The sequence below is a fragment of the Danio rerio genome, chromosome 24 (assembly GCF_052040795.2).
Source record: "Danio rerio strain M-AB ecotype USA chromosome 24, GRCz13ab, whole genome shotgun sequence".
Lineage (NCBI taxonomy): Eukaryota > Metazoa > Chordata > Actinopteri > Cypriniformes > Danionidae > Danio > Danio rerio.
Genome location: NC_141044.1, coordinates 12058735 through 12085185, shown reverse-complemented (window position 1 = coordinate 12085185; position 26451 = coordinate 12058735). Strand labels below are relative to the sequence as shown.

The 26451-nt window shown below is 35.6% G+C and overlaps 2 protein-coding genes across 4 annotated transcripts in view; one reads left to right on the top strand and one right to left on the bottom strand.

Annotated features, from left to right (window-relative positions):
* The window catches only part of acad11 (acyl-CoA dehydrogenase family, member 11), a 108288-nt gene that overhangs the window by 49341 nt on the left and 32496 nt on the right, over positions 1-26451 (top strand).
* Positions 1158-24787, bottom strand: ackr4b (atypical chemokine receptor 4b). 3 transcript variants are annotated; one of them, XM_087308875.1, is made up of 3 exons: positions 24651-24779; positions 18837-18959; positions 1158-1715 (listed from the first exon to the last, which is right to left on the bottom strand). In XM_087308875.1, exons 1-3 carry the CDS (start codon positions 24744-24746, stop codon positions 1647-1649), a joined length of 288 nt encoding a protein of 95 aa, XP_087165001.1. In that variant the 5' UTR covers positions 24747-24779; the 3' UTR covers positions 1158-1646.

The window sequence follows — 26451 nt, the reverse complement described above, 5'->3', positions numbered from 1 at the left end:
ACACAGCTGTTCATGTTGGGTATTATAAATATGAATACTGTATGTGGGACAAAGACACACACAGTGGTAAGCCAGATCTCATCTGTACCGGACTTACCATTATTTGGAGCAAAGCTATTTTTGCTTATGTCCATTAATCCTATTTCAAGATATTCAGAATTTGTATCACTGTTTATGAAACCTGCTATGAGCCTTTCAGAAAAAAAAAATAGGCTATGTTCATTTCAAATTAGAATTAGTAGAGTGGCGATGACTATATATTTACATGTTGTTTTGTCTAGTCAGCAGGGAGCCACAGTTGAAGGGCTCACCATGAAGTATGGGCAGTCTGACTTCCAGTTTTAATCTTATAAGTAATTCAGTCCTCATGATATCACTGAACATACATCCAGTTCTTTTTGTGTTAAAATGATTGCTGATGACCCAACTCTTAGCCTATTGAGTGATAGCAGCTGAAGCCAGCACTCGCGTTACAGTCTGTGTGGACCGAGGACATGTTTATCATACAGTTACTGATAAAAAAATTAATTCAGGCTAGTGTTTCTTTCTGGGCTGCAGTGAATAGCATCCTGTGCTTTTCCGGTTAAGAAGAGTGCTATGACCTTTTTCCAGTCCTCTTGTGTGGTAATTTTTTCAAAAGTTATATAAACATGCTTCTATGTCATCGTGTTCATTGAGCTTGATGAGGAATTGGTGAGCCATCTTATTGTACTTGGAAAGTTGGGTTGGGGCTACCAATACATCTGTTACTGCTGTACCACCTGTTTTTCCCTTGCCTCGCAAGTTGTTCCATGAACTGCTGCTAGCAGATCATTATTTTTATAAGTCACTGGATAATTTCCTTTGTAATTGAAGAGAGAGAACAGTGTTCTGCAGAAAAAAGGAAGCAAATTACTTATGTCAGTGTGTGTCATTTCCAGGCACTCTTCATTTGCCTGTATTATCTAACTTTGTGTCATGGAGAGAGAATATAAAGAGAAATATGAGGTTTAATTCACCATAGGTTTGAGCAGTATGGCAAATAGTTTTAATAACTACAATCCATTCTTGTGACATATTTTAGATATTTTAAATAACTCAATGATTATAGCCATTTACTTTTATCCAGAGTGATTTACAAATTCGGAGCATAGAGGTAATCAAATCGACAAAGTAGCTAATATATGTTAATGATGATGATGAAGCCTTTATTTGTCACATTCACTTTTACATGTAGCAAATTCTGACCCCCGACCATACACAAACAACACACATTTCAGGGGAAACAGGATAGAAGAGAGGTATCTTTGAGAAAGAGGACATAAGATACATTTGGGAAGAGATAGGCGGAAAAAAAATCTCTCAGACTGTCTTTGAAGAAAAAAAAGCTGAGCAACCAGCACATAAACACATAGACAGACATAACATCACAACAGGGGATGTGAATATAGTCAGATGAAGGCGATAGCATTCTGGTCCTGCAGCCAGTGGGTGCTGGTCATAGACCCATCTACCCACACTGGTGGGTGAAAGCACACAAAGGCATGGGATGCGGGGTAAGGTAGTGATTGTCTATCTGTAGCTGCGTACATGTGTGTGCGTGTGTGTGTAAGCCTGCAGAGTCTCAACAGGTGTCCTTGGAACAGGGAGTAATTCAGACCGTCTCCTTATCTTGTTCTCCGGGGTAAGTTGTTTGTCTCCAGCCAAGGCCGTCTGGCAGGAAAGTCACAGGAAAGCTGAAAGAGACAAGGAGAAAAAAGTTTTTTTCAAAATTTGCTAAATATCCAGTTCTGTCCAAATCTCATTGCAAAGCCACTATTTTCAGCCCAATGTTTTCTAATTTGCGCTCTATAAACGTCTGGTTTGTAGCACTGACCACTTTCATCAATTGTCAATACCCCAAGACCCGACCCAAGCTCATAAGCAGAAACATTGTTTTGAAAGATCTGAATAGATAGATATCTTCAATATCCTTCAGGGACCAGAGCGGCCAGGCACACAATGCACCACTTCACCCACCCATCCATTATGGATCTAGCTGCAAAGGTCCCCGCAGGACAGTTGATTTCTCCTGAACCCAGACTTGTTGTCGAGAAGATGGTCTCAATTGCCTTCAGAGACCAGTTGATCAAATACATAATTCCTTAATTGTTTGGAGAGCAGGGCAAAGTTAGCCTTAGAGCTGGAACGACACAAGACAAGAGGAGCTAGCCAGGAGAGATATGGGAGGGATTGGAAAAAAGTGTGGCCACCTTCTTCGAGAGCCAAAGAAAAAAATATTGTGTCTGTCTAACATTATTGTTTCATTTAAATTAGAGAATTTTAAGAAACAGCTTAAGACAGTGTGCGTGTGTGTATGTCTTTAGCTGTTTCTTAAAACTGGCTGCAGACTTGGGATGCTGCTTGAGTCAAATTGGGGAGGTCATTCCACCAGCAGCAAACAGTTAAGGTAAATGTAAATGTTTGGGATGACATTAAAAAATGTGCAGTTTACTTAGAGAATACAAGCTTCTGGAGGGGCAAGTCTGAATCAGTAAATTTAGCTTCTGGGAGTTTCTGGCAGCCAATGCAAATTGATGATCAAAGGTATGATGTGCACATTTTTGAGGTTTGATAGGACTGGAAGTCAAATCTGTGTTAGTCTAATCTGTGTTCAGTTCTGTGTTTGTCTAATCAGTTTGATTAAAAATGACAAGAGTATTTTAAGCTCCTTTTATCGATTATCTGCTTGTATGCTTTTGCTAACCCCAGGGGTTAAGCAGCATAATAAGATCTAAGTTTAAGGCATTAGATTCCTAAATATGCACAGGCAGTTTTCTTTAAATGTAAAAACAAATCTTTCTTGACTGTTTTATAAGTAGCTAAGACCTAAAACAAGCTCACACACATTCATAGAGTTTGTAGAGAAAAGTAAAGGAAGGAAAATAAGAGTTTGAGAGAGTGGAATGATCTAAAAACCTTGGCTTTTGTAAAACCTAACCAAGCAAACCAATAATTAAATTTTCAATAATCATTAATAACCATTCTCATCGCTATATTCTGGATTAGTTTCATAGGTTTGATAGGACTGGAAGGCCTACAAAGAGACCACTGAAATAGTCCAGGCAGAACAGAGCAGGAACATCCTAATGCTGCACAGGGTGAATTTGCGTGTGAATGTGGTGAAGTTCTGCAGTTGGTCAATCAAAACTCCAAGGTTTCTGGTTGTCCTGTGAGGGAGGTATGGTTGATGTTGCTAGTTGTATGGAGAAGTTTAATGAAATGTTAAGTTGTCAGATCCACAAGCAATTCAGTTTTTACTGATTCTTTTTTTTTTAATATAGAATTGGATACACATGTAGGGCTCTATTTCGACGGTCCATGCGCAGAATGCGAAACGCAGGGCGCAAACGCTTTCAGGGCGTGTCAGAACGCATTTTTGCTATTTTGAGGATGGAAAATCTGCTTTGCGCCATGGCGCATGGTCTAAAAGGGTTGAGTTTATTTTTTTAATGAGTTATAGGTGTGTTTTGAGAACAAACCAATTAGAGTCTCATCTCCCATTCCCTTTAAGAGTCAGCTGCGTCGCGCCAAGAGCGCATTCGCTATTTACAGTACGCATAGTTAGTCTAAATGGAAAAAAATTAGCATTGCACTAGCAAACAGTTAACAGTTAAGAGTTTTTTTTTTTACAGAAAACTGTTAAACGGAGCATCTACTGCATGAGAATGAGAGATAATCTATCTACTTTCACATTCGCTCTTGGATAGGGAAACCTTTATGCACAGAAATCAATTAGTCTATAAATAAATAATTGCGTTTGTTTACGCAAATAGTAGTTTAAAAACTATTTCTAAATTCAGTTCTAATTTTCAGCAAACGAATAAATGAACAATATTAACGAAGTGTGCTCAAAAACCTGAGCTATATCCTAAAACACATGCTGTGCCCCATATGGTCTAAATCCTGACAGGTGGGCAAATCTAAGCTTGTTTTTATTAAAACAAATATGAATATGGATATAATAAATAATACTGCTAATAATAATAACATTATACAAAACAAAATTGTTATGAATGAACTGAAAAAGCCTCCCGAGATGAAGAAGACATAAAAGCAGTGATTTTTCAAATGTATGTAGGCTAGAAAATAATATGTTTTGTAATATTTTAATTCTTTATATTTATATCCTATATCTATTCTTATTATATCCTATATGTATCCTTAATATTTAAATTTTTTTCGTATGTAAAGATATTTGCCTATTGCTCTCTTGTGCGTATTTGAGGCGCAACTCTGCGCCGGAGTTTAGACCGAGTTTGTTTTGGTCTAATAAAAAATCTATTATAGTTTCTCAAAATAGCAACTCGCCAGCAGTCCGCCTCAGAATGCCTTCCTTTTTAGACCAGAATGCCTATGGGCGCACAAATGAGCGCTAATGTATTTGCTATTTAAACAGCGTAGCGCAACGCCTCAAAACGTTTCTTGCACCAAGCTTAAACTACCAAAAGACTACTGCGCCACGCCTTACGCTACATTGTGCCGGGTGTATGATAGGGCCCAAAAGGTTGTTGTTTGATATTTAAATAAAATATTTGTATTACATCTGACCTTTTTAGACATACTATCCTCTATTGGAGATGAACAGCATGTTTTGGGTCCTAATTCTACTTTCCATTTGTTATTATTACATAAAATCAGTGTTAAAGCAATGCCAGATCATTATCTAGTCTCTTGTAGTCACTTGAAGTGCATGAAGACCTGGTGGCAAAACCAGTTCCTCCTTATAAATATGACAGAACATTGATTTCTGCATTTCCCCTATGCTCTGGTTTCCCCCACGGTTCAAAGTTATGTATGGATTGGGTAGACAAAATTGGCCTAAATGTATGTGTGAATTAGAGTTTCCCAGTGTTGGGTTGTGGCTGAAAGGGCATCCGCTGTGTAAAACATATGCTGGAATAGTTGGTGGTTCATTCCACTGTGGCTAACCCTGATAAATAAGGGACTAAACTAAAGCAAAACGAATGAATCAATGACAAATCTCTGTGGCTCTGTGCGAGGAGGTGTGCTGTGAACTATCATTACTAAAGCAGCTATTCACACCTGACAGGACAAAGGCTCGCATAATCCAGTGCTTGTTGAATAGACAGTAGCAGTTGGTTCCAAATACAGATATTGTTTTCCAAAACATTGTTATAAAAACATTTAATATTTAACCCTCTGGGGTCTGAGAGTGTTGTAGGGGCTGTTCTAATGTGCCCTGACATTTAGACCTTTTTCAGTTGCTTATAAACAAATAAGTGGCTAAAGTCCAACACCACTGGAAACAACACACACAACATTTATGTACATGATTGTGGTTTTGAAAAAGAAACATTTATGCATGGTTAGTGAAAAATAATAATTCCATAAAACACATAACATATTTGCTCACAGGACTTTTAATAACTGGATTTTGTACCCTATATTGTTTTCTTAAAATAATGTGAAAATCATCTTGTTTATGTGCTTACAGATAACAATATGTTGATTTACATTTTCAAGACACTTAAAGAGGCATTATGACTGTTTGCGAGGAGACCTGAGCTCTCATTATTAATGCAGTAATTCACACCTGATAACACAAATGCCAGCATTATGTGCAGACTAATAGTTATGTGACTGAGGCCTCGTTTTCACTAGAAAGTTTTAGTCTTAAAACACGTTCGTTTTGCAACAGTTACACCATCCTTCACACTACACTGGAGTTTTCGAGCGCTAAAAACAGAGCTTTTTGAAAATGCTGGAGAGGTTGTTTGAGTCGGGGCTGCAAACGTTCGCCTCTCTGATTGGGTTTTTTTCCTCAATTTTTAGTAGCCTACACAAAGTTCAGTCTTGCATCCTCTCCTTGTAAGTTCAGAATTTGAAAGTTTGATATGGAAAACAAACTCAGAGGACACGTCAGGTAAATCTTTAAAGGGAACAATGTACTTTATAACCTCATTCTCAGGTTACATCTTAACAATAAAATGAAAACATGATATAAGGAACTGCCTATTTTTATTTTGATATTAGTAACTTAACAGAAATTAAAAATGTTGAGTTATCATGTACAATAGCTACATATTTATATGACTGTCATCTTTACTCTATGCATATTTATAACAAAACGGAGCCTATAACATCACTGCCTCCTTTAATTTTTATTGAAAATACGAAACATACCTTATTTTGCTGAATAACAGTTTTAATAATGAATAATGGTTATAATAAAAGTATAATGTACAGTATGTTTATAAATTATAGGAAATAAATGCAAGCAATCAGTCAAATGTGCAGAATCAGTGTACGTGGTTACATCAATTAATATATTAACTTATCTCAGTGGTCAGCCAAAACTCGTAATAGATTCAAAAGACAAAACTTAGGCAATATGTCGTTAGATATAGACAACAAGATGTATTAAATATCTCGTTTTACAAATATAGTGAGATTACATCCAGCGGTAGATCCTTGATGAACAGTCCGATGTGCACAGCTCTCATTGGGGTAGATATGCTCAAAGTATGCGCTGACTGCCCGGAGCTCAGTCGCAATCATACGCTGCAGTGCGTGCCAGAGTGTGTGTGTGGTCATGTGATGTGCTTTTTCAGTGGTATAGTGTGGATAAAGAGCTGCTCAGAAACACTAGGTGAAATGCCAGTGTGGACGCGGATCGTTTTTATTTCAAAAAGCCGTCTTAAAACTAAATTGTATTAGTGTAAACGGGACCTGAGAGATGAGGAGGAAGACAAAATAAGTTAAGAAATTTTCTGTTTTCAGTAAATTGAGAATATATTTGGCTATCACACAAATAACTTAAGATTCACTTTCGAGTACAGTTATACATGCACATACAAGGGTTGGATATTGAACCTGAAACACTAGCCAATTTTGTGTTTTTTCTATATTCCAAAACACTGATGTATCATATTTTCTCATTTTACTCTTGGACTTCCCCATTCTGGTGATCCCCCCCTCTGTAGACTTTTTGGTACTTATCGGGTCAAGCTAAGGGCGAACTCAAACTATGTACAGTTGCTTCGAACCGGGGCAAAGCACACTTGTCCCACCTCCCATTTTCCCCGATGGCCCGCACTCGCATTACAATCAGGCCTGGGCACGCTTACATCATCGATGCTGTTCAGTAAGGGCTCTCACTCAGCAAAGTCGAGATTTCCCTAGTTATATCACTTTAGTCCTTAGGGATGCAGTGACACGCAGTTAGATATTTCGCTGAACAGATCAGCCACTTTTGACGCTCATAAACAATAATAAAGCCCTCGTGCTGCAGGAATAAGGAGGTTTGCTGAATGTGCGCAGCTGTTGTGCTGTGAGGGGTTTGCGTATATAATAAACTACGGCAGTTTGCGTTCACTGAACTGTAAGAATGATTAATAAATCCATATGAAACAGTCCCTTAAAAGGCACGTGCACTCACACTTCTCAAACGATCAAGGAAACAGGCCTGGGCACGGTATGGATAGCATAGTGTGAATAGGCCCTAAATTTCACCAGCCTGATGGCCATTTATCATAGATTGCAAATTCTAACAGTAAGAGCAGAGTGTACAGGTTTAATTAGCAGATTAACAAACTAAATCAAAATGTCTAACAGAAAGTTTCAAGACAATAAGGAAATTTCTTGCTAAAATTATTTACATACAACTTTTTGCTGCTCCAATAGTTTTTAAGCACTATCAGGGCATGGTGTAGATGCATATCATGTTTTGTAATGCTACGTCAATATGTTTGCAAAATATAGCATTTTTAAAAGTAAAAACTAAAATATAAAAATTTGTTATGAAGTTTTTCCTAACTTAATTCTATGTATTCTGACTTGTACCTGGTCAACCAGACTTTTGTTTTTGCTGGTTGCACAAATATTTTTGTTCTCCACTCATCAGTTTCTCTCTTCTTGTTATTGTTTCTGAATGATTAACTTTCCAAAGATTATAGACATCAACTCAGGCTTATGAGAAAAATTTAACCAGACATCTGTTGTCTTTAGCCTGGTCTTCTCTTTCCTTCTTCGTTCATTTGTCTAGACTTTATTGTTAGCTTCTGCTAGATCCATGAAGTGAATGTGAATGCTAAATTAGCTGCCCTTTCAGTGTTTATTCTCTGTCTTTCTCCCCACATTTTTTGATTTTCTCTTCTTGCCACTCTTCTGTTTTGGAATAAGCAATTTCCTACAGTGGCTTCCAGGCCTGTTGTGAAATTTGTGCATATATCAGATGTCCTTGGGCTTTATTTTTCACAGTTGTTTTTACCCCTTCATGCTTGTGCTCGCTGGCTTCCGGACTATTGGAGTCACTGAAAAGAACAGGGCTATGGAGCTTTGTGTCTTAGTAATTTTCCATGTGTGTGCTGAAGCCAAAGTTGTGACTCAGAGGGTAAGGACAGTGCGGTTCTTTTGATAGTGGAGTTACTGTTTAGTTAAAAGAAGGAAAGAAGGGAAAAAGAGAGGGGCTGATGACCTAGAGAGTCGCAGAGTTGAACAGAAAGACGCAATGCATTTACCATGTGAAATAGTTTGTGTTACTAAAATAAAATCTAAATTAAGGCTTTGAATGTTCAATGTAATAAAATAAATTTCTGATTTAATTGGGAATTAATTATTTGTTGCATTCATTTGTATTTATTTAAATGAATTTATTAAGGGTGTCATGATCCTCTAAATCCTCGATTAGATTACATTTATGATTCCAAAGTCACAGTTCGATTTGATTTTCGATTATTATTAATTAATTAATTAATTAATAACGAATTAATTATTTGTAGCCTACCGTTTAAACTACCTGACCTGCATGATATTTGTTTTACCCATAAACAAATCACACAGTAAATGAATAAAGGCAAGTTACACACATATTTACCACCTGTCAATCAATTTTTCTGCGGGACTCGTGAATAGGCAGGGATCTGTGTCGTTATAAGGGCGTCGGTAAAAAAGGTGCACAACCAACAGGAACCAGCCAACAGTATCTGAGGTGTTCGCTAAAATGACTAGGTACAAGTGAGTGAAAGATTGAAGCAGTCTACTGATCCTCTGACTGCCTGGACCTGCTGTCTCGAGCGCATGACTGTGTGTGCGTCTGTGTGTGTGGTCACGTGATGTGCATTTTCAGCGGTAGTGAGGAAGAAGGGCTGCTCAGAAATGCTACACGCCACTGTGGATGTCAAATCGTTGTCGTTCTAAAATGTCATTTAAAAAAAAAGCAGGTCGCACACCAGAAGCGCCGCTCGGTCCCATGCATTTTAGAATTCTAAACATAGGTTTCTATCAGGATACACACACCGGCGCCACAAGTCGGCGGCTGTCGGCGGCGCCTGGCCACGGCTCAGGACGCAGTTCATTTTTCAGCCGCGCCACAGAGCGCCATCTGATTAGTTTCATGTTAAATATCATTCGAATGTGCGCGTCTGGTGTGTGATACTTTAAACTGTCATGTGCACGCCGTGTCACGGCACCGAGCGGCGCTTCTGGTGTGCGACCTGCTAAAGACATATTAGTGTAAACAGGGCTTGAATGTGTACTTTTCGCGAGCGGATTCGCAACGGGGGCGGGGCGAAGGATCGCGATGCCGGTGTTATCTATCAAACGAACCCTAATATGTACATAGCAGAGCTATCAAACTGTGTTTTTTTTTTTGTCGACAACACGAATGTTTTCACACTGGGGACTTCATTGAAAGAGGATAGGATTTAAGCTCTGTCGATGGGTTTCCTGCGTCTGCAGTTCAACAAGCATTTCAACAAGCGTGTTTTTTCCCGCTTGGCAAGCCAAGCTGACGTGACATAGGGGCGTGGCAGCATCATCGATTCTATTTTTTGATTCAATAATCGAAATTTTAAATCTAAATCGTGACACCCTTAGAATTTATATACAGTTATGTCCATAAATATTTGGACATCGACACAATTGTAACATTTTCAGCTTTAATTCGAGGGTATTTACAACAATTTGCATATGTGCTTCCCACTTGTTAAGAGTCCAAAAGTAATTGGACAGAATAATAAACATAAATCATACTTTCAGTTTTTAATACTTGGTTGCAAATTCTTTGCAGTGAATTATAGCCCTTTCATACCTGGTGGTGCTCTGCCAGGCCTCTGCAACTATCCTCAGTTCCTGCTTGTTCTTGGGGATTTTTCCCTTCATTTTTGGTCTTCAGCAAATAAAATGCATGCTCAATCAGATTCAGGTCAGGTGATTGACTTGGCCATTGCATAACATTCCACTTCTTTCCCTTTAAAACCTCTTCGGCTGCTTTTGCAGTATGCTTTAGGTCATTCTCCATCTGCACTGTATCACCGTCCAATGAGTTCTAAAGTATTTGGCTTAATATGAGCAGTAAATATTGCCTAAAACACTTCAGAATTCATCGTACTGCTTTTGTCAGCAGTCACATCATCAATAAATACAAGAAAACCAGTTCATAAAGCCATGGATGCATACGCCATGACACTACCATCATGCTTCAATGCTTAGGATGATGAGCAGTTACTTTCCTTTTCCATACTCTTCTCTTCCCATCACTCAAGTTGATCTTGATCATATCTGTCCATAGGATGTTGTTCCAGCACTGTGAAGACTTTTTTGAACTCTAATCTAGCCTTGCTGTTTTTGAGGGTCACCAATGGTTTACCTCCTGCGGTGAACCTTCTGTATTCACTCTGGTGTAGTCTTCTCTTGATTGTTGACTCTCGCTGAGAGTGTTCTTCATCTGGCCATCGTATGTGAAGCGTTTTTCTTCACCAGTCAAAGAATTCTTTGGTCGTCCACAACCGTTGTTTTCCATGGTCTTCCGGGTCTTTTGGTGTTGCTAATCTCACTGGTGCATTCTTTCTTTTTAAAAATGTTCCAAACTGTTGTTTTGGCCATGCCTGATGTTTTTGCTATTTCTCTGATGGGTTTGTTTTCAGCCTAATGATAGCTTGCTTGACTGAAAGTGACAGCTCTTTGGATCTCATCTTGAGAGTTGACAGTAACAGATTCCAGTGCAAATAGCACACTTGAAATGAACTTCGGACCTTTTATCTGCTCATTGTAATTGAGATGATGATAAATTTACACACTGGCCATGGAACAGCTTCAAAGCCAATTGTCCAATTACGCTTGGACCCTTAACAAGTGGGAGGCACATATGCAAACTGTTGTAATTCCTACAGCGTTCACCTGTTTTGGATGCCCTCAAATAAAAGCTGACAGTTTGCAGTTAAAGCACATATTGTCTGTTTAATTTCAAATGGATTTTGTTGGTATATTGAGCCAAAAATGTTAGAATTGTGTCGATGTCCTATTTTTTATGGATCTAACTGTATGTATGTATGTTAGATGTAAGTAGACTAAAATATAACTCTTTTTGGAGTGAATGCCAGGTGTTACGTTTGGAGAAAACCAGACAAGACTAGTCATGATAAGGGAAAGATGAATGCAGCAATGTACAGAGATGTACAAAAAACCTGCTTCAGAGTTGACCTCAGACAAGGTCAACGGTTCATCCACCAGCAGGACAATAACCCAAAGCACACCGCCAAAATATCAATGGAGTGACTTCACAACAACTCTGTGAATGTCCTTGAGTGGCCAAGCCAGAGCCCAGACCTGTTGAACATCTCATTGAACATCCCTGGAGAGATCTGAAAATGGCTGTACACCATCACTTTCCATCCAACCAGATAGAGCTGGAGAGGTACTGCGAAGAAGAATGGGCAAAAATTTCCAAAGACAAGTGAGCCAAGCTTGTGGCATCATATTAAAAAAGACTTGAGACTGTAATTGCTGCCAAAGTTGCATCAACAAAGTACCGAGCAAAGGCTGTCATTATGGGGTATTGTGTGTAGAATTTTGAGGAAATACATGAATTTAATCCCTCTTGGAATAAGGCTGTAGCATAAAAAATATTACAAAGGTACCAGCTGTACTCCTTACTTCAAAAGCAGAGGACCATTTTTGAGTGCGTAAATCTTGCAGGCTCTTAATGTTTTATTACATCCCATACAAGATGTTACTTTTAGCCCACACTAGTGTCTGAACACCCACTCACAAAGGGAGAAATCTGGTCATTTGTGGTAAACATTTTGCCATTATAGTCAGTAACAGTTTTTAAGCACGCTATGAATTTCCTGCCTCTCTAAAGCAGTTTCCCACTTCTGATATTTGCTTTGAATGAAGTTTTGTAATAATTGTTGTAATAAGTGGTTGTTCTCTTTTATAATAACCCAAGCTTTCCAATTGCTCTTTTAATCTTTCGTTTTTTTTACTTTTATAGTCATTTATCTCTTTATGACATGCAAAAATTTATTAGCTTTTTTAACAACAACAACAAAATCTGACTTTTCCCAGTTTTTCATCATCTGCTGATTACATCCACTCTTTTCTAATTTCGCTGCTAACCAGGGCCAGTAGGGGTGTGAACCTACACTGGTCTCATAGTTGGGTTCGGTTAGGAATATTATGTTGTAGATTTGGTACAATTCAAAATCTTAATGCATTACAGTGAAGGAAACATTACCTCACGGACAGCCTAATGGCCCACACAAAAAGAGAGAGGTGAAGCTTCACTTTTTAAGTAGTTAGAGCATTTTAATTACTGGACATCAAAGAAGCAATTAATTTTGACATCCCCAAGGGCCAGTATGTCAATTTTGAAGTCAAACTGATTTTGGCTTTTGGTTACTTTACTATCTTAACCCAGGATGTGCATGTTGTATGGGCCCTTTTCACAAGACTGTTACAATGTGTCATCATAATCTTAAATCGTTGAATATTTTTAATATTTTGATAAAAAAGTATGAACTTTTATATGCATTCATGAATGTATTACTGTATATCATCTTTGCATCAAATTACAAAAATGAACTACCAAATTTGTGAGGTGTTCCTAATGCAGTGTCTATAGAGCGGAGAATAAATTTGACGTTATTCTCTCCTTTGGCTGCTGTTATCAATCTCGCACAATTTTTTTTTTCTCTTTTCTGAAAGTCTTTATAACACCATCGTGGAGTTTTACTTTCATTAGTTCAGCAAATAGGGTTATAAAAAATTATTTGTTGTACTCTCCCATTCAACATGCTCTAAGTTTACCCAGCTATGCCACCTTTCGCTATTGAGAAACTCGGAAAGAGTCAATTGTCTACTGTATGTTCTACTGTATGCTGAAGCCCAAATGAAAAAGTCGTTTACAGTGTCAACGGTCACCTGTATTTGCAGCTAATGTTGTAAAAAGAGTTGCCCACTAATCTTTGACAAACTGTTAGTTGCCAACAACAAGTAAAATATTACTAGTTGCCTAGTCGCAAACCTTTTTTTTTTTTTTGCATGATACTGTATATTGACATAAATCACACTACTCAAGACATGTTGTGTGGTAACAGGACATGTAAATGCTCACTTATCATTTATAAATGAACTTTACATGGCTAGAAAATAAGTGTCTGTGCAGTGTGGAAGTTGAACAGTAAGTGTGTGAACCTGTACTCTCACGGTTCAGTTTGTTTAGGATTATCATGTCATTAATTTAGTTTAGTTCAATTCGATATCACACTGAATTCACAATGTTTTCCATATACATTTTTTAATTTAATTCACAAGAATACAATTTTGTCTTTTTAATACAAGAGTCAGATATATGAACTAAATCTTTAATACAAGCCAGAAATGGAGACCACACGGCCAAGCCTGTGTATTTCACACTTTTCAAATAATTCCTGGCTATGTGATGGAAATTTTGACACGTAAGCATGCTTTATGTTTTCTTGTGCACACATGATTTTTTTTTTCTGTGCTCAAGAGAAACATATGTTGTGCACATGAGAGTCTTTTTTTTTCAGTGATCCATACGTTTCCTCAGTTTAAAAAATATTGTTTTCATCACTTATTTATATTTCCTATTTGCTTACCACATATCATCTGCACTATCACAATATCTTTCCTTTAAATTGCAAACTCTTTTTCGATATCTGCTGTGACATCAATCCTGTATATGAAGCACAGAGTTAAATGCAAATGCAACTTTTGTTTTGTAGCTTATGTAACTCCATGGAAAATAAATGTACATTTATGTAAAATGTATATATATTAGTTATCTATGGGTTGTTGACATGGCATTGCATTCTTACTGTCACACATGGCAAAGATGCATATAATTATGTCATTTAAATTGCAGTAAATAGTTAAAAATTATAGGTGGGCATAGACTATTTTTGTAATCTAGATTAATCTCACTGCAATCTTGGAATTAATACAGAATAATCTAGATTAAAATGGCTCATTTGAGTTCTGCCAAAGGCAGTCAAAATATGAGTGCTACCCAAATAATAAGTCTTTGAGAACTGGTTTCTCAAGCCAGGTGGAGCATTAGACCAGGGGTTCATCTCCGGTTTCCAAAATGCATCACAAACTGCTTGATAAACTGTTCTACTATGATAACTGGTGATGAAAATAAATTATGTTCAATAAGATGTACTTTATTCAGTTAAACATGAATGAGAATGAGTGATTTTTGATTACCTTAATCCGACTAAACTCATAACTGAACTAAACAGAAATGGAATTATTTAAATAAAAAATAATTTATTTAATTTAAATTATTTTAAATAATTTAAATAATTTTAAATAATTTGCAAACACCAGAAACACTGCATACTGCACTGCACATCTCCACACGTACCGTGTTGTTAGGACACGCGGTTACAATGTAACCTGGCTACATAATGTTTACGTTTGTAATATTTATATTATTTGCTAATTAATAACCGCATTTGGAACTCTGAATCTGCTTGTCATTTTGGAGGCTGCTGCTGTCCACCAGAGGTTGTATTTCAGTCACAGACGCATGCTTTTAGAGCCTTTCTGAATGAATAAATGAATTAATCAATGAAATATGCTGTTTTCCACCAAGGTAACCCGGAATGCTGAAATTTAATTGGCTAAAGTGGCATTAGGCTGGTTATATAAACCAAAACAAAGACTAATTAGAATATCTGACTTTAGCATTGTTTTTCAGATGAACAAGAATGTTCACTTGGCATGTTTCTTAAATATCTGCAAACATGTGTTTTTATGCTTTAGAAGAGTCATAAACTTACATACAGCACCTTTAACCTTTTTTTAAAACCACTATAAAAATAAGTTTTGTTGTCCTTTTGTGTGACATGCTATTTTTGAAAATGTCAGACAAGTCGATATTATTTAGAATTTCATATAAAATAATAGCACTGTATGAAGATATGTGTTCAAAAACTTTTTCAAGCTAATAAAAAAGCTAATTAAAAGAAATTTTGTCATGTCATACCATGGGACATTTCTAAAGTACAATTCAGTTCAAACATTAAACACCAAAGTACACAAATATAATACATTTATTTACCTCAAAAATAAAAAATAAAAGAGTGTTTTACAAATAACACAAAATATTTTTTACTGCATATTTGCCAACTACCCATATATTACTTCACTATACACTTTCTATACATTGTCAGTTTAATAACTACTTGCATACAATCTATCACTTTTGTATGCGCTGATTGTGGCAACTCTTTGTAATTAAAACACTGTTATTTGTTAGCAGGGAACATTAGTTGTAACCAAAGTATTTAATAAATAAACATTCTGCAGAAATTTCATTAGCATTTTCTTAACACAGATTCCATGCATTTATACTGATATTCACCATGCTTTGATCTCTAGATATATACTAAAAGATCACAAAGACATTGTGGGCAGCATAAAGTTTCTTATAATGCAGGATGGTTGTTGATTCAAGTTCCTGTTTTACCAGGAGGTCCTATGAAATCAATCTAGGGCCATTTATACTTGCAAAATAAAATAACGTTTTGCAAACAAAAAATAAAGAATTGAGCAATAAATAAATAAAAAAATGAATAAATGCAAATTTCTAAAAAGCGAAAATAAATATTTGATAATTAAAAATTATTTTTGCTAACAAAAATAAAGAACTGCAAAGGAAAAAAATAAGTTTTGAGAAATAAAAATTAAATTTGCAAACCAAAAAATAACTGCATTTGCATTAAAAAAACTATAGATTTTCAAAACATTTTTTATATCATTGCCTTTACAAAACCCATCCAGTCAATTGCAGTGCTCATTTAGATTTGCTTTTTAGTCAACTGTGAGTTTGTGATGCTGTTTTCACTTAGCATTTTACATTTCTGCGCATTTTACTTTGTGGCTCTGATTTGACAAGGGGGCAGAGTCAAAATTTAGGAACTTCTCTCGTGTGCCTCTGCTCAGCCATGCTTCTGCTTTTTCTTCTTTCAAAGTTTTTTGGTGGTTGGCAAGTAAATGATGACCTCACTTTAATGGAGGCAGGTCTGGGGCCACCATAAATGGCCAAGTTCGATTGACTCCACCCTCTTGTCAAATCAGGGCCACATAGTGAAAAGTGCAGAAACGTGAAGTGCAAAGTGAAAACAGCATTACAAACTCACTATTGACTAAAAGGCAAATCAAAATGAGCATCGCAATTGACTGGACAGGTTTTTGTAAAGGCAATGCTACAAAAATAAAACCCAATAAGTTAAGGTAACTCAAACCGTTTGAGGAAACTGATTGCAACAAACCGTTTAAGTTCAAAATCTAATCCTAATGAGAACGGCGAAGTTAATTCATTTGAGTAAATGAAGCAAATTGAGCACAGTAAAACAGATTGAGGAAACTGATTGCAACAAACCATTTGAATAAAAAAAAAAAAGGATTCTACATGAGTACTGTGAACTTACTCAATTAAATAACTCATCACTTCAACTTAAATTAACTCATTACCTTCAACAGAGAAGAGTTCAAAACTCTTGATGAGTAGAATAAATTTTCACTCAATTTTGAGTTAACTACACTCTTTTCATTTGATAAAATGATAAAATGTTGGGTTTTACAGTGTATAGTTTTTTTTCGTAATTGTAGTTATTTATTTTTTATTTTTTGCATTGCGTGAGTTTATTTATTTTTTGCAGTTCTTTTTTGTTTGCAACTTTCATTTTTATTTCTCAAAACTGAATTTTCCCTTTGCATTTTATTTTTGTTAACAAAATAAATTTTTATTTCTCAAAAATTATTTTTCGCTTTGTGAATTTTGGAGATTTGCATTTATTTATTTATTTATTTAGCTCAAAACTTTATTTTTTTGTTAGCAAAACTTTATTTTATTTTGCAAAAATATATGGCCCTAGATTGACTCCAAAGAGGTCTTTCTTTGTGGAGTATGCATGGTCTCCCCATGCCTGCGTGGCTTTCCTTTGCGTGCTCTGGTTTACCCAGCTGTCCAAAAACATGTGAAATAGCTGAATTAGAAAAAAAACAAAAAACAAAATTGTCCATAGTGTGTGAATAGGAGTTGTGAGTGTAGGAGAGTGTGTGGAGGTTGCAGCTAGAAGGGCATCCGCTGTGTAAAACAATTGCCAGACTAATTAGCGATTCATTCCGCTTTGGCCACCCTTGATAATAGCAGGGAATTGAGTAAGTGAGTGAGTGAGTAAGAGTGAGCTCAAGTACAAATTATATACACTTTGTTGAGTACTTTCATATTAAGGTTAAGAATAATGTTCCTGCAGCTCTAGAATAAATGGCTAAATAAACGGAAGAATAAATTGATTATAAGCCTTGGAGAGAAATACTGTGATAAGACACAAGAACAAAGATGAAACTCTCTAATGTGTGTTGTGCGCCTGTTTTTGCACAGGCTGTCATATAGCGTTTATAATGAAAGGTTATGTATTTGGCATACAAACATTCTAATACTTTGAACTTAATGAGCGTTATACATGACTGCGTATGTTGGTGTTTTTATGCACATGTTTTGCATGTCATATGGTAAATGTGCTTGTGTCTTCATTGCCTGAACAAGAGTTAGTGTGAGTTTGTGTGGCTGATTTCAGGGAGATCTCAATGGCCGGCTGCTCGTTGCCATGGCGGTACCCTCTTCCAGTCTGGCTCCAATGCTTGGCAAGTTTTATAATGTGCATTTTGAAGGACGATCCGATAAAGACGTAGAGCACAGGATTCAGGCAGCAATGCGTAAGGGCCAGACTCTCTGTGATTTGATTTGCCAGGTCCAGATTTTTGCTAACGTCACATTCTGTCACTAAAATATAGATCACATCTAGGGTTTTGATCAGTTTTACCACGTTATAAGGTAGCTGGGTCAACAGAAACACTCCTACTACTGCTATCAACACCCGAAATGCCCGCCATCTTCTCCCACCATGTACTCCTGCAGTAGCTGCCTGGCTTAACGCAACTCCAACCCGGCAGTAGCAAAACATCATGACCAGGAAAGGCAGAATAAAGCTTAGAGACACTTCCAGAATTTCCAGAGTTGCCTTAGCTGCCCTTGCCATGCTATGTGGGTAAACTGCCCGACAAGTGTACCGTTCGCTAGAATGCTGAACCCTCACCGTATAGAATACCATATCTGGCAACCCTAGCACAATGGCAATCCCCCAAACCACGAGGCACATGATTATCCTGTGCTTGCGGCTGTTATTCCTGGCTGGGGTATGGGCAGAGCCTTTGGCTAATGCACGATACCGGTCTATGCTAATACACGAAAGTAGCAGCATACTGCAGCTAAAGTTGGTGGTGTAGAGTGCTGAGGTTATCTTGCAGGCAGCTGTGCCGATCTGCCAGCCGTTTACTGCATCTGCAGCCCAGAAGGGCAGCGTGAAGAGCAGGAGTAGGTCTGCAAAGGCCAGGTTAAGAATGAAGACATCTGTTAGGGTCCGTAAGCGCTTGTGGGAAAGGTAAATGAAAACAACCAATGAATTTCCGGCCAGGCCCAGAACCAGTGCTAGTGTGTAGACGACTGGCAAGAAGACCCCAGCAAAGGACCGAACCTCTTGTTTGTCGCAAACTGTGTGGAGGTCTTCAAAATAATCTTCGTCACTGTGGTTGGAACCATTGTCATGATCGTGGTATTGGTAGTCATGTTCATAATCCAAGAGGACGCCCATCGTGATCTAAAGAGAAAGGGAGAGAGTACACAAAGTGTATAAAATAGAAATGGTTGGTGAAATTAACGTCTCGTTTGTGGCACATTAGTATATGTGAGGGGTCAAACTTTTCAAGATGGGTGATGACTATGGCGACCATTTTGAAGTCGGCCACCTTGGATCCAACTTTTGATTTTTCAATAAGAAGAGGGTCATTTGACACAACAAACTTATTGGGAATTTCACAAGATAAACAATGTTGTGCTTGGTATTAACATAACTTTATTCTTACATGAGTTATTTACAAGTTTTTGACCACTTATAAAATGTGTTCAATGTGCTGCCCATTGTGTTGGATTGTCAATGCAACCCTCTTCTTCCACTCTTCACACACTGATAGCAACACCGCAGGAGAAATGCCAGCACAGGCTTCCAGTATCTGTAGTTTCAGGTGCTGCACATCTTGTATCTTCACACCATAGACATTCTTCATCAGTGGAAACCTCAGGGCCACTGGATATTTGAAATTGCTCCATGATGATGTGTTTCCCTCTTTATGCACTGAAGCTAGCACATTCCCTAAGTTTTCTCAGCAAGATGGTGAACCACCACATTATGGGTGTCAGGTCCGAGTATTCCAAGATCAACAGTTTCCTGAAAAGTGGATTGGTCATCGTGGGCCAGTTGAATGGCCCCAAGGTCTCCCGATCTGACCCACTTAGACTTTTATCTTTGGGGTCATCTAAAGGCAAATGTCTATGGTGTGAAACTACGAATACTGGAAGCCTGTGCTGGCATTTCTCCTGTGGTGTTGCTATCAGTGTGTGATGAGTGGGTTGTATTGACAATCCAACACATTGGGCAGGACATTGAACACATTTTATAAGTGGTCACGTTAAAACCTAGCACACTATTATTTTTCTTGTGAAATTCTCAATATGTTTGATGGGTCAAATGACCCTCTTCCTCTTTCAAAATGGCCACCATGGTCACCACCCATCTCCCATCGAAAAGTTTGCTCCCTCACGTATACTAATGTGCCACAAACAGGACGTTAATATTACCAACCATTGCCATTTTATTAAGGTGTATTGATATAAATGGCCCACCCTGTATATACAGTTTAAGTCAGAATTATTAGCCCTCTTTGATTTTTTTTCTTCTTTTTAAAAATATTTTCCAAATGATGTTTAACCGAGCAAGGTAATTTTCACAGTATGTCTGATAGTATTTTTTTCCTCTGGGAAAAAAAGTCTTATTTGTTTTATTTTCAGCTAGAATAAAAGCAGTTTTTAATTTTTAAACACCATTTTAGGGACAAAATTATTAGCCCCTTTTAGCTATATTTTTAATAGTCTACAGAACCAACCATCATTGTACAATAACTTGCCTAATTACCCTAACCTGCCTAGTTAACCTAATTAACCTAGTTAAGCCTTTAATTGTCACTTTAAGCTGTATAAAAGTGGCTTGAAAAATATGTAGTAAAATATCATTTACTGTCATCATGGCAAAGATAAAATAAATCCATTATTAGAAATGAGTTATTAAAATTATTATGTTTAAAAATGAGTTCAAAAAATCTTCTCTCCGTTAAACAGAAATTGGGGAAAAAATAAACAAGCGGCTTATTGAATCAGGGGGGCTAATAATTCTGACCTCAACTGTATATGAGGGTTTAGAATTTTTGATAATTGTTAGAAACAGACGAGGAATCTAAAAGCAGAAGGAGTGAAACATTTTCATGTAATTTTTTTTTTTTTTTCTGCAATTTGGCTAAATTAAATGATAAGTACTTTTGTTAGGCTGACTCTGAAACATTCTGTGCTTCACTTACATGAGTCTTAAACTCATTGTCTGGCAATTTCACTCACTGGCAACTTGTAAGAGGACCATTTTCACATTTAAGCACAAGATGAAAGTGCAAACTTTATGTAAATGCTACATGTTAAGAAACAGAGGTGATGTTTATTGTTTTTAGCATTACCAGTCAGAGACAGATTAGTGGTAATGCAAATTAGCGTGTTCAGTCACATCACACAGCTGCTGAAATATATATTTGCTATTATATGGCCATATATTTGACACATACTCTGCAATTTTCCACAAAGTATGGAGGATAAACTAGTTTTTCATGTAGCTGATCATAAATTCTGTCTTTTTTAATGAAAAAAAGGCCAAAAAGTTTTAGCAAGCCTATAGCTTGACATAAATTTGACAGGTGCTCTGCGCTAGAAATGCACAATATTTTTTTTAAGAACAAAAATGATGTTATATTCAAATTCAATTAACATTAATGTTTAATTCAACCAGCTTAAATGAGTTTTACAAATGCATATAGTTGTGGTTATACAAATCCTAAAACACACAATAAAAATCTGTTGAGACACTATATGCATCGAATATTAGCAAAATGATCATTTTTGTTAGCATTATGTGTCAGCTTTCCCAGAGGTGGGTTGCACCTGGAAGGGTAAACGTGCTAGCTAAGTTGGCGGTTCATATAAAGGGACTAAGCTGAAAATTAAATGAATGAATGAATGAATAAATGAATGAATGAATTATGTGTTAGCTATAAAGAACAAGCAGGAAATGGCACATAGGCCGGCAGTTTGAGACCCCTGACTTACAACATATATATATATATATATATATATATATATAGACAAGTGCAATTCTTTTTTTTTTTTTAAGACAAGTGCTCATGTAATTGTATATGCCTGGTTTGATGATCAATGTACACTACCGGTCAAAAGTTTGAGGGATGTTTTAAAATAAGCTTATCCTGCTCACCAAGGCTGCATTTATTTAATCAAAAATACTGTACAAATTCTAAATGTGTGACTAATACTGTTCAAAAGTAGTTTACAGTTTAATTTAATAATTTATTCCAGTGATTTTAAAGATTATATTTCAACTTCAATGCTCCAGTCTTCAGAGTCATTTGATCCTTCAAAAATCACTTTAATATCAATAATAATTATTCCTATTACTATTATTATTATATTATTATTAATGGTAATAGTAATAAAAGCAATAATGACCTAACTAATAATTTCATTTGAAACTACATACAATAAGAAAGCAGTTTTTTAAATTGTAATAGATATTTAACAATTTAACATTTTTTTTTTAATATTTAATAAATTCCACCTTTATGACCAGAATGAATAGAAAAAGAAAAAAAAACTGACCCCAAACTTTTGGTCGGTAGTGTATTTTTTTTATGTCCAGGGATCAATGCACCTAATAAAAATAGCAAGCACTTCATTAATTAGTGCTACTGCTGAAAAGTTTTCTCAGTGTAAGTAAAATAATAAAATGAATAAATAGAGATCAAACTATTCATGTATGTTTTCAAATAGAATCACTTTAAACATCCTTTAAAATGTAACTACTTCAACTTCAAATGGGCTCTTTCATTCTTTTCTAAATACATTTTTCAAAATGTTTTATTTTAAAACCTTAAAAAATGTAATATTGTTTGTTAAATGTATCTTCTATATATTGTAAAATGTTGTTTAGGGACATATAATTTTATTGTCAGATCAATAAAAGTCTATAATGAACATCATAATGATGTTAAACTGATTACATATTATATGTATGTGCTGGCTTTATATTCTAAAGCACTATTTAATTTGATCTTCATCTCAATTTGTCAGGTTAGCTTTGTTTTGACTTTCTCATCCATTTTTCTGCAGCAAAAATCACCCTTCTAATTTCTTCCATACCGTCATTCCTTCTCAGAGCTTGAGGTCATACACAGCACAGGAGGAATCGACATTTGACTAAAACTCCTTGCACGTCTGTGTGTCTGGCTAGCAATATCCAAGCAGTTTGCTATTCTGTTATTCATTTCAACATACAGTATACAGTAGCTCATGAAAGCATATAAATAACGGTGTATGTGGAGCTTTGTTGCACTTGAGCTTTGAACATCTTGTAAATAAATTAGCTTGTATGAACTGGTGGAGAGTTTATTTAACCTTGAGCTCTTTCAGGTCTTAGAAACGCTCTCGGTTTGGCTGATTATGCCAGAACTACAAATGCATGACTTTTACCAGCTGCTCGTCTGGGGTTGCACAAAACACTGAATATACCTGCCAATGTGTTAGACACATGCCATTTAAATAGCAGTGCTGGGTGGAGTACATCATGTGTATCTTGGTGATAAGGAAATCACATGTTGTCAAATGAATAGTTTCATCTTATCCCATGCTTTTTGCAGGTGTTATTTATTAATTCTATTAAATTTTTAATTATATATTCATTGTTTTAAGATGACCGTAGCTATTCACATGAAGTGGCAGGGGAAGTGGGGGATTGAAATGGTATGACAGTCAGGATTTGAAATCAGGATGTTTGCATCATCGTTGCATTTATATGTCAGGCTAATCTCTTAAATTCACCACACTGTAAAACCCAGCAGTCAACTTTATCAAATGAAATGAGTGTAGCCAACTTGTACTGGAAGTTAATTCTACTCATTTGAAAAGGGTTTTGAACTCAGTGTTAAAGGTAATAGGTTATTTAAATACCTCATTACTTCAACTTAAATGGAGTAAGTTCACAGTACTCATATAGATTAGTTTTTTTAGCTCAAATGGCTTGTAGCAATCAGTTTTCTCAAAAAGTTTAAGTTGCCTTAACTAATTGGGTTTTACAGAACTCAGTTGGTTTGAGTTCTTAAATTGCTTAAATTGCTTTATTTACTCAAACAGATTAGTTTTTGAACTTAAATGGTTTGTTGCAATCGGTTTCCTCAAATATTTTGAGTTACCTTAACCTTTTGGGTTTTACAGTGCAGAGAAAATTAGTACAGCACCCTAAACTGTGCACAGTCTGTGTTTGGTATGTTAAATATCATCTTGTGGATTTATTTTCTGCTCTAATGTACCTTTTATTGGAGATGCAAAACTGTACTAAACATATAAACTTCTTATGGTAACCATTTACAAGTTGACCACAAAAGCATTTTTATAACTAGTTACAAGCATTCATTTGCATTAGCACATATTTGAGAATTTGAGAAAATATCAAATGTTGGCATGTAGTTTGCAAATGTTGCAGTTGAACACATGACATATTTAGCGTTAATTCAGTATTATTAATCACGTGAAATAGGTGATCTATTGTTCTTATTCTTTAATCCACAACAGCGTTTCTGTTGTTGTGTTGTATTATCTATTTTGGAGCTTGGTGTATGTTACTCTTTTGTTTATCCTGTCAGTTTATCTAAACACAGGTAAACTCTCATTCCATTGTGCTTACTCACTTGCATAGAGAAACAAGTTGCAAACACATCTTTCATAGCCGGGTTTTATAATGTGTTGCCAAAATCTAAAATGGTCTGTCACTGTTTATTTTGAACTTTACCTTCCTAGTCATAAACCATTTTGAGTGACCAGGACCTTGTCTTGATTTACATGACAGCAAACTTCAAGTTGAATACATCACATGTTTAAAAAGTCTAAAAACTGACATCTAAATCACACTAAATTTCAGTTACCATAACTCAACATCTGTTGTACCTTTTGTTGAGTGTTTTTGTTAAGTATTCTTAATCCTGTTTACTAATGGCTGTTCTCTACAATCACTCTCACGATTGTCGCCTCTGTTGTTGTTACATTTAAGCAGTCATATTAAAACCTTTCATTTTGAGCAGCCAGCAGGTTTAATTGGAATTTAACTGTGAAATTCAGCTGTGTTTCTTACCTGTTTGTGATGTGACACTCCGTTCAGGAAAGAGCTGTCTGCAGTCCAGAGAAGTGAAGCACTGTGTTGGTTATTGCCGCTGGGGCAAGAGGACATTCAGGGGTGTGTGTTTGTGTGTGCGTGCGTGCGTCAGAGGAAGAGATTTAGAAGGAGAGCATTAGGCAAAAGAAAGAATGTTCACCTCCAGCAGAAACTGAATTTTTGAAATTCCAGTATATTGTGTTAATTGTGCGATATAATAATGGATGAGAGCTCTTATATTTAAAAAGATCGCTTTTTTTACTACTTTTAGCAGAGTTTGTTCAGGTGCTGGAAATCCTTGAAAATGCTTGATTTTAAGTTTTGGAAAGTGATTTTGGACAAAGTGCTTGAAACTGATTGAAAATGTAAAAAGGTAATTGTATTTTTCGTACTACTTGTACAACTTTCGTACTAATTGTGTTAATAACTTTTAAAAGAGAATACAACATTTAAGTGTACAATGTATGAAATTAAAACATATATAAATTTAAGATGAAAAATTTAAGATTACAAAGAGAGTTAATAACAGCAATACAATTTCGTGCATGGCACAATCATTCTTAGATTAATATATTATATATTAGAATATGTTAGAATAATATACATGATATAGTGTGACTTAAGTAAAGATAGTTATGTAAAATATGTAATTTGCTGGGAAAGTTTGAAAATGCACCTGCAAAGTGCTTGAAAAGAGCTTGAATTTGATTTGGTGTAAGAATCCTGTTTTTAGCCTACATATGGTCCTTGTTTATTAAAAGTATATATTTTTTTAAAAAACTTTTTAATCAAAAACCTTTGATTAATTAGAAATATATACAAGTACATCCCTCACATATTTTTTTAATTCACATTTTTATAAGAAGCTATACATTATATTTGTGCATATACATTAGATTAGTCAGTACTAAAGCCAAATCTGGAGCTTATCTAACAAAATAGCTTACAATAACGATCCAAAAATGAGTACACACAAATGTGTATGTTATAGAAAAATATTAAATGCAAATTTAAAAAGGAGGAAAAATCAAGAGAAGCAAAAGAAAAAAAGAATTGTTGAAATTTTGTTGGTTGTAATTTGTAATATTTTGAATTTTTGTTGTATTTTAATTGTATTATCTATTAATTTCTAAATATATTTGGTGACTTAAATAATATTTAATATATACAGTCTAAGTCAGAATTATTACCTTTGATTTTTTATTTTTTTTTGAATATTTCTTAAATGATGTTTAACAGAGCAAGGAACTTTTCACAGTATGTCTGATAATATTTTTTTCTTCTGGAGAAAGTCTTATTTGTTTTATTTTGGCGAGAAGAAAAGCAGTTTTAATAATAATAATAGTAATGATGATAATACTAATAATAATAATAATAATAATAATAATAATAATAATAACAATAAACATTTTAAGGTAAAAATTATTAGCCCCTTTAAAGTTTTTTTATTTTAATAGTCTATAGAACAAACCATCATTATACTATAATGTGCCTAATTACCCTAACCTGCTTAGTTAACCTAATTAACCTAGTTCATCCTTCAAATGTTACTTTAAGCTGTATAGAAGTATCTTGAAAAAATATTTATTAAAAATATTATTTACTGTCATCATGGCAAAGATAAAATTAATAAATTATTAAAAAATGAGTTATTAAAACTATTAGGTTTAGAAACAAAAATAATAAATGGAATGTAATAATTGTATTTTTTTTTTAAGTAAACCGGATGACTTGAATTTTTATTATGGGAATGTCATTACAAAAAATTAAGCACAAGGAT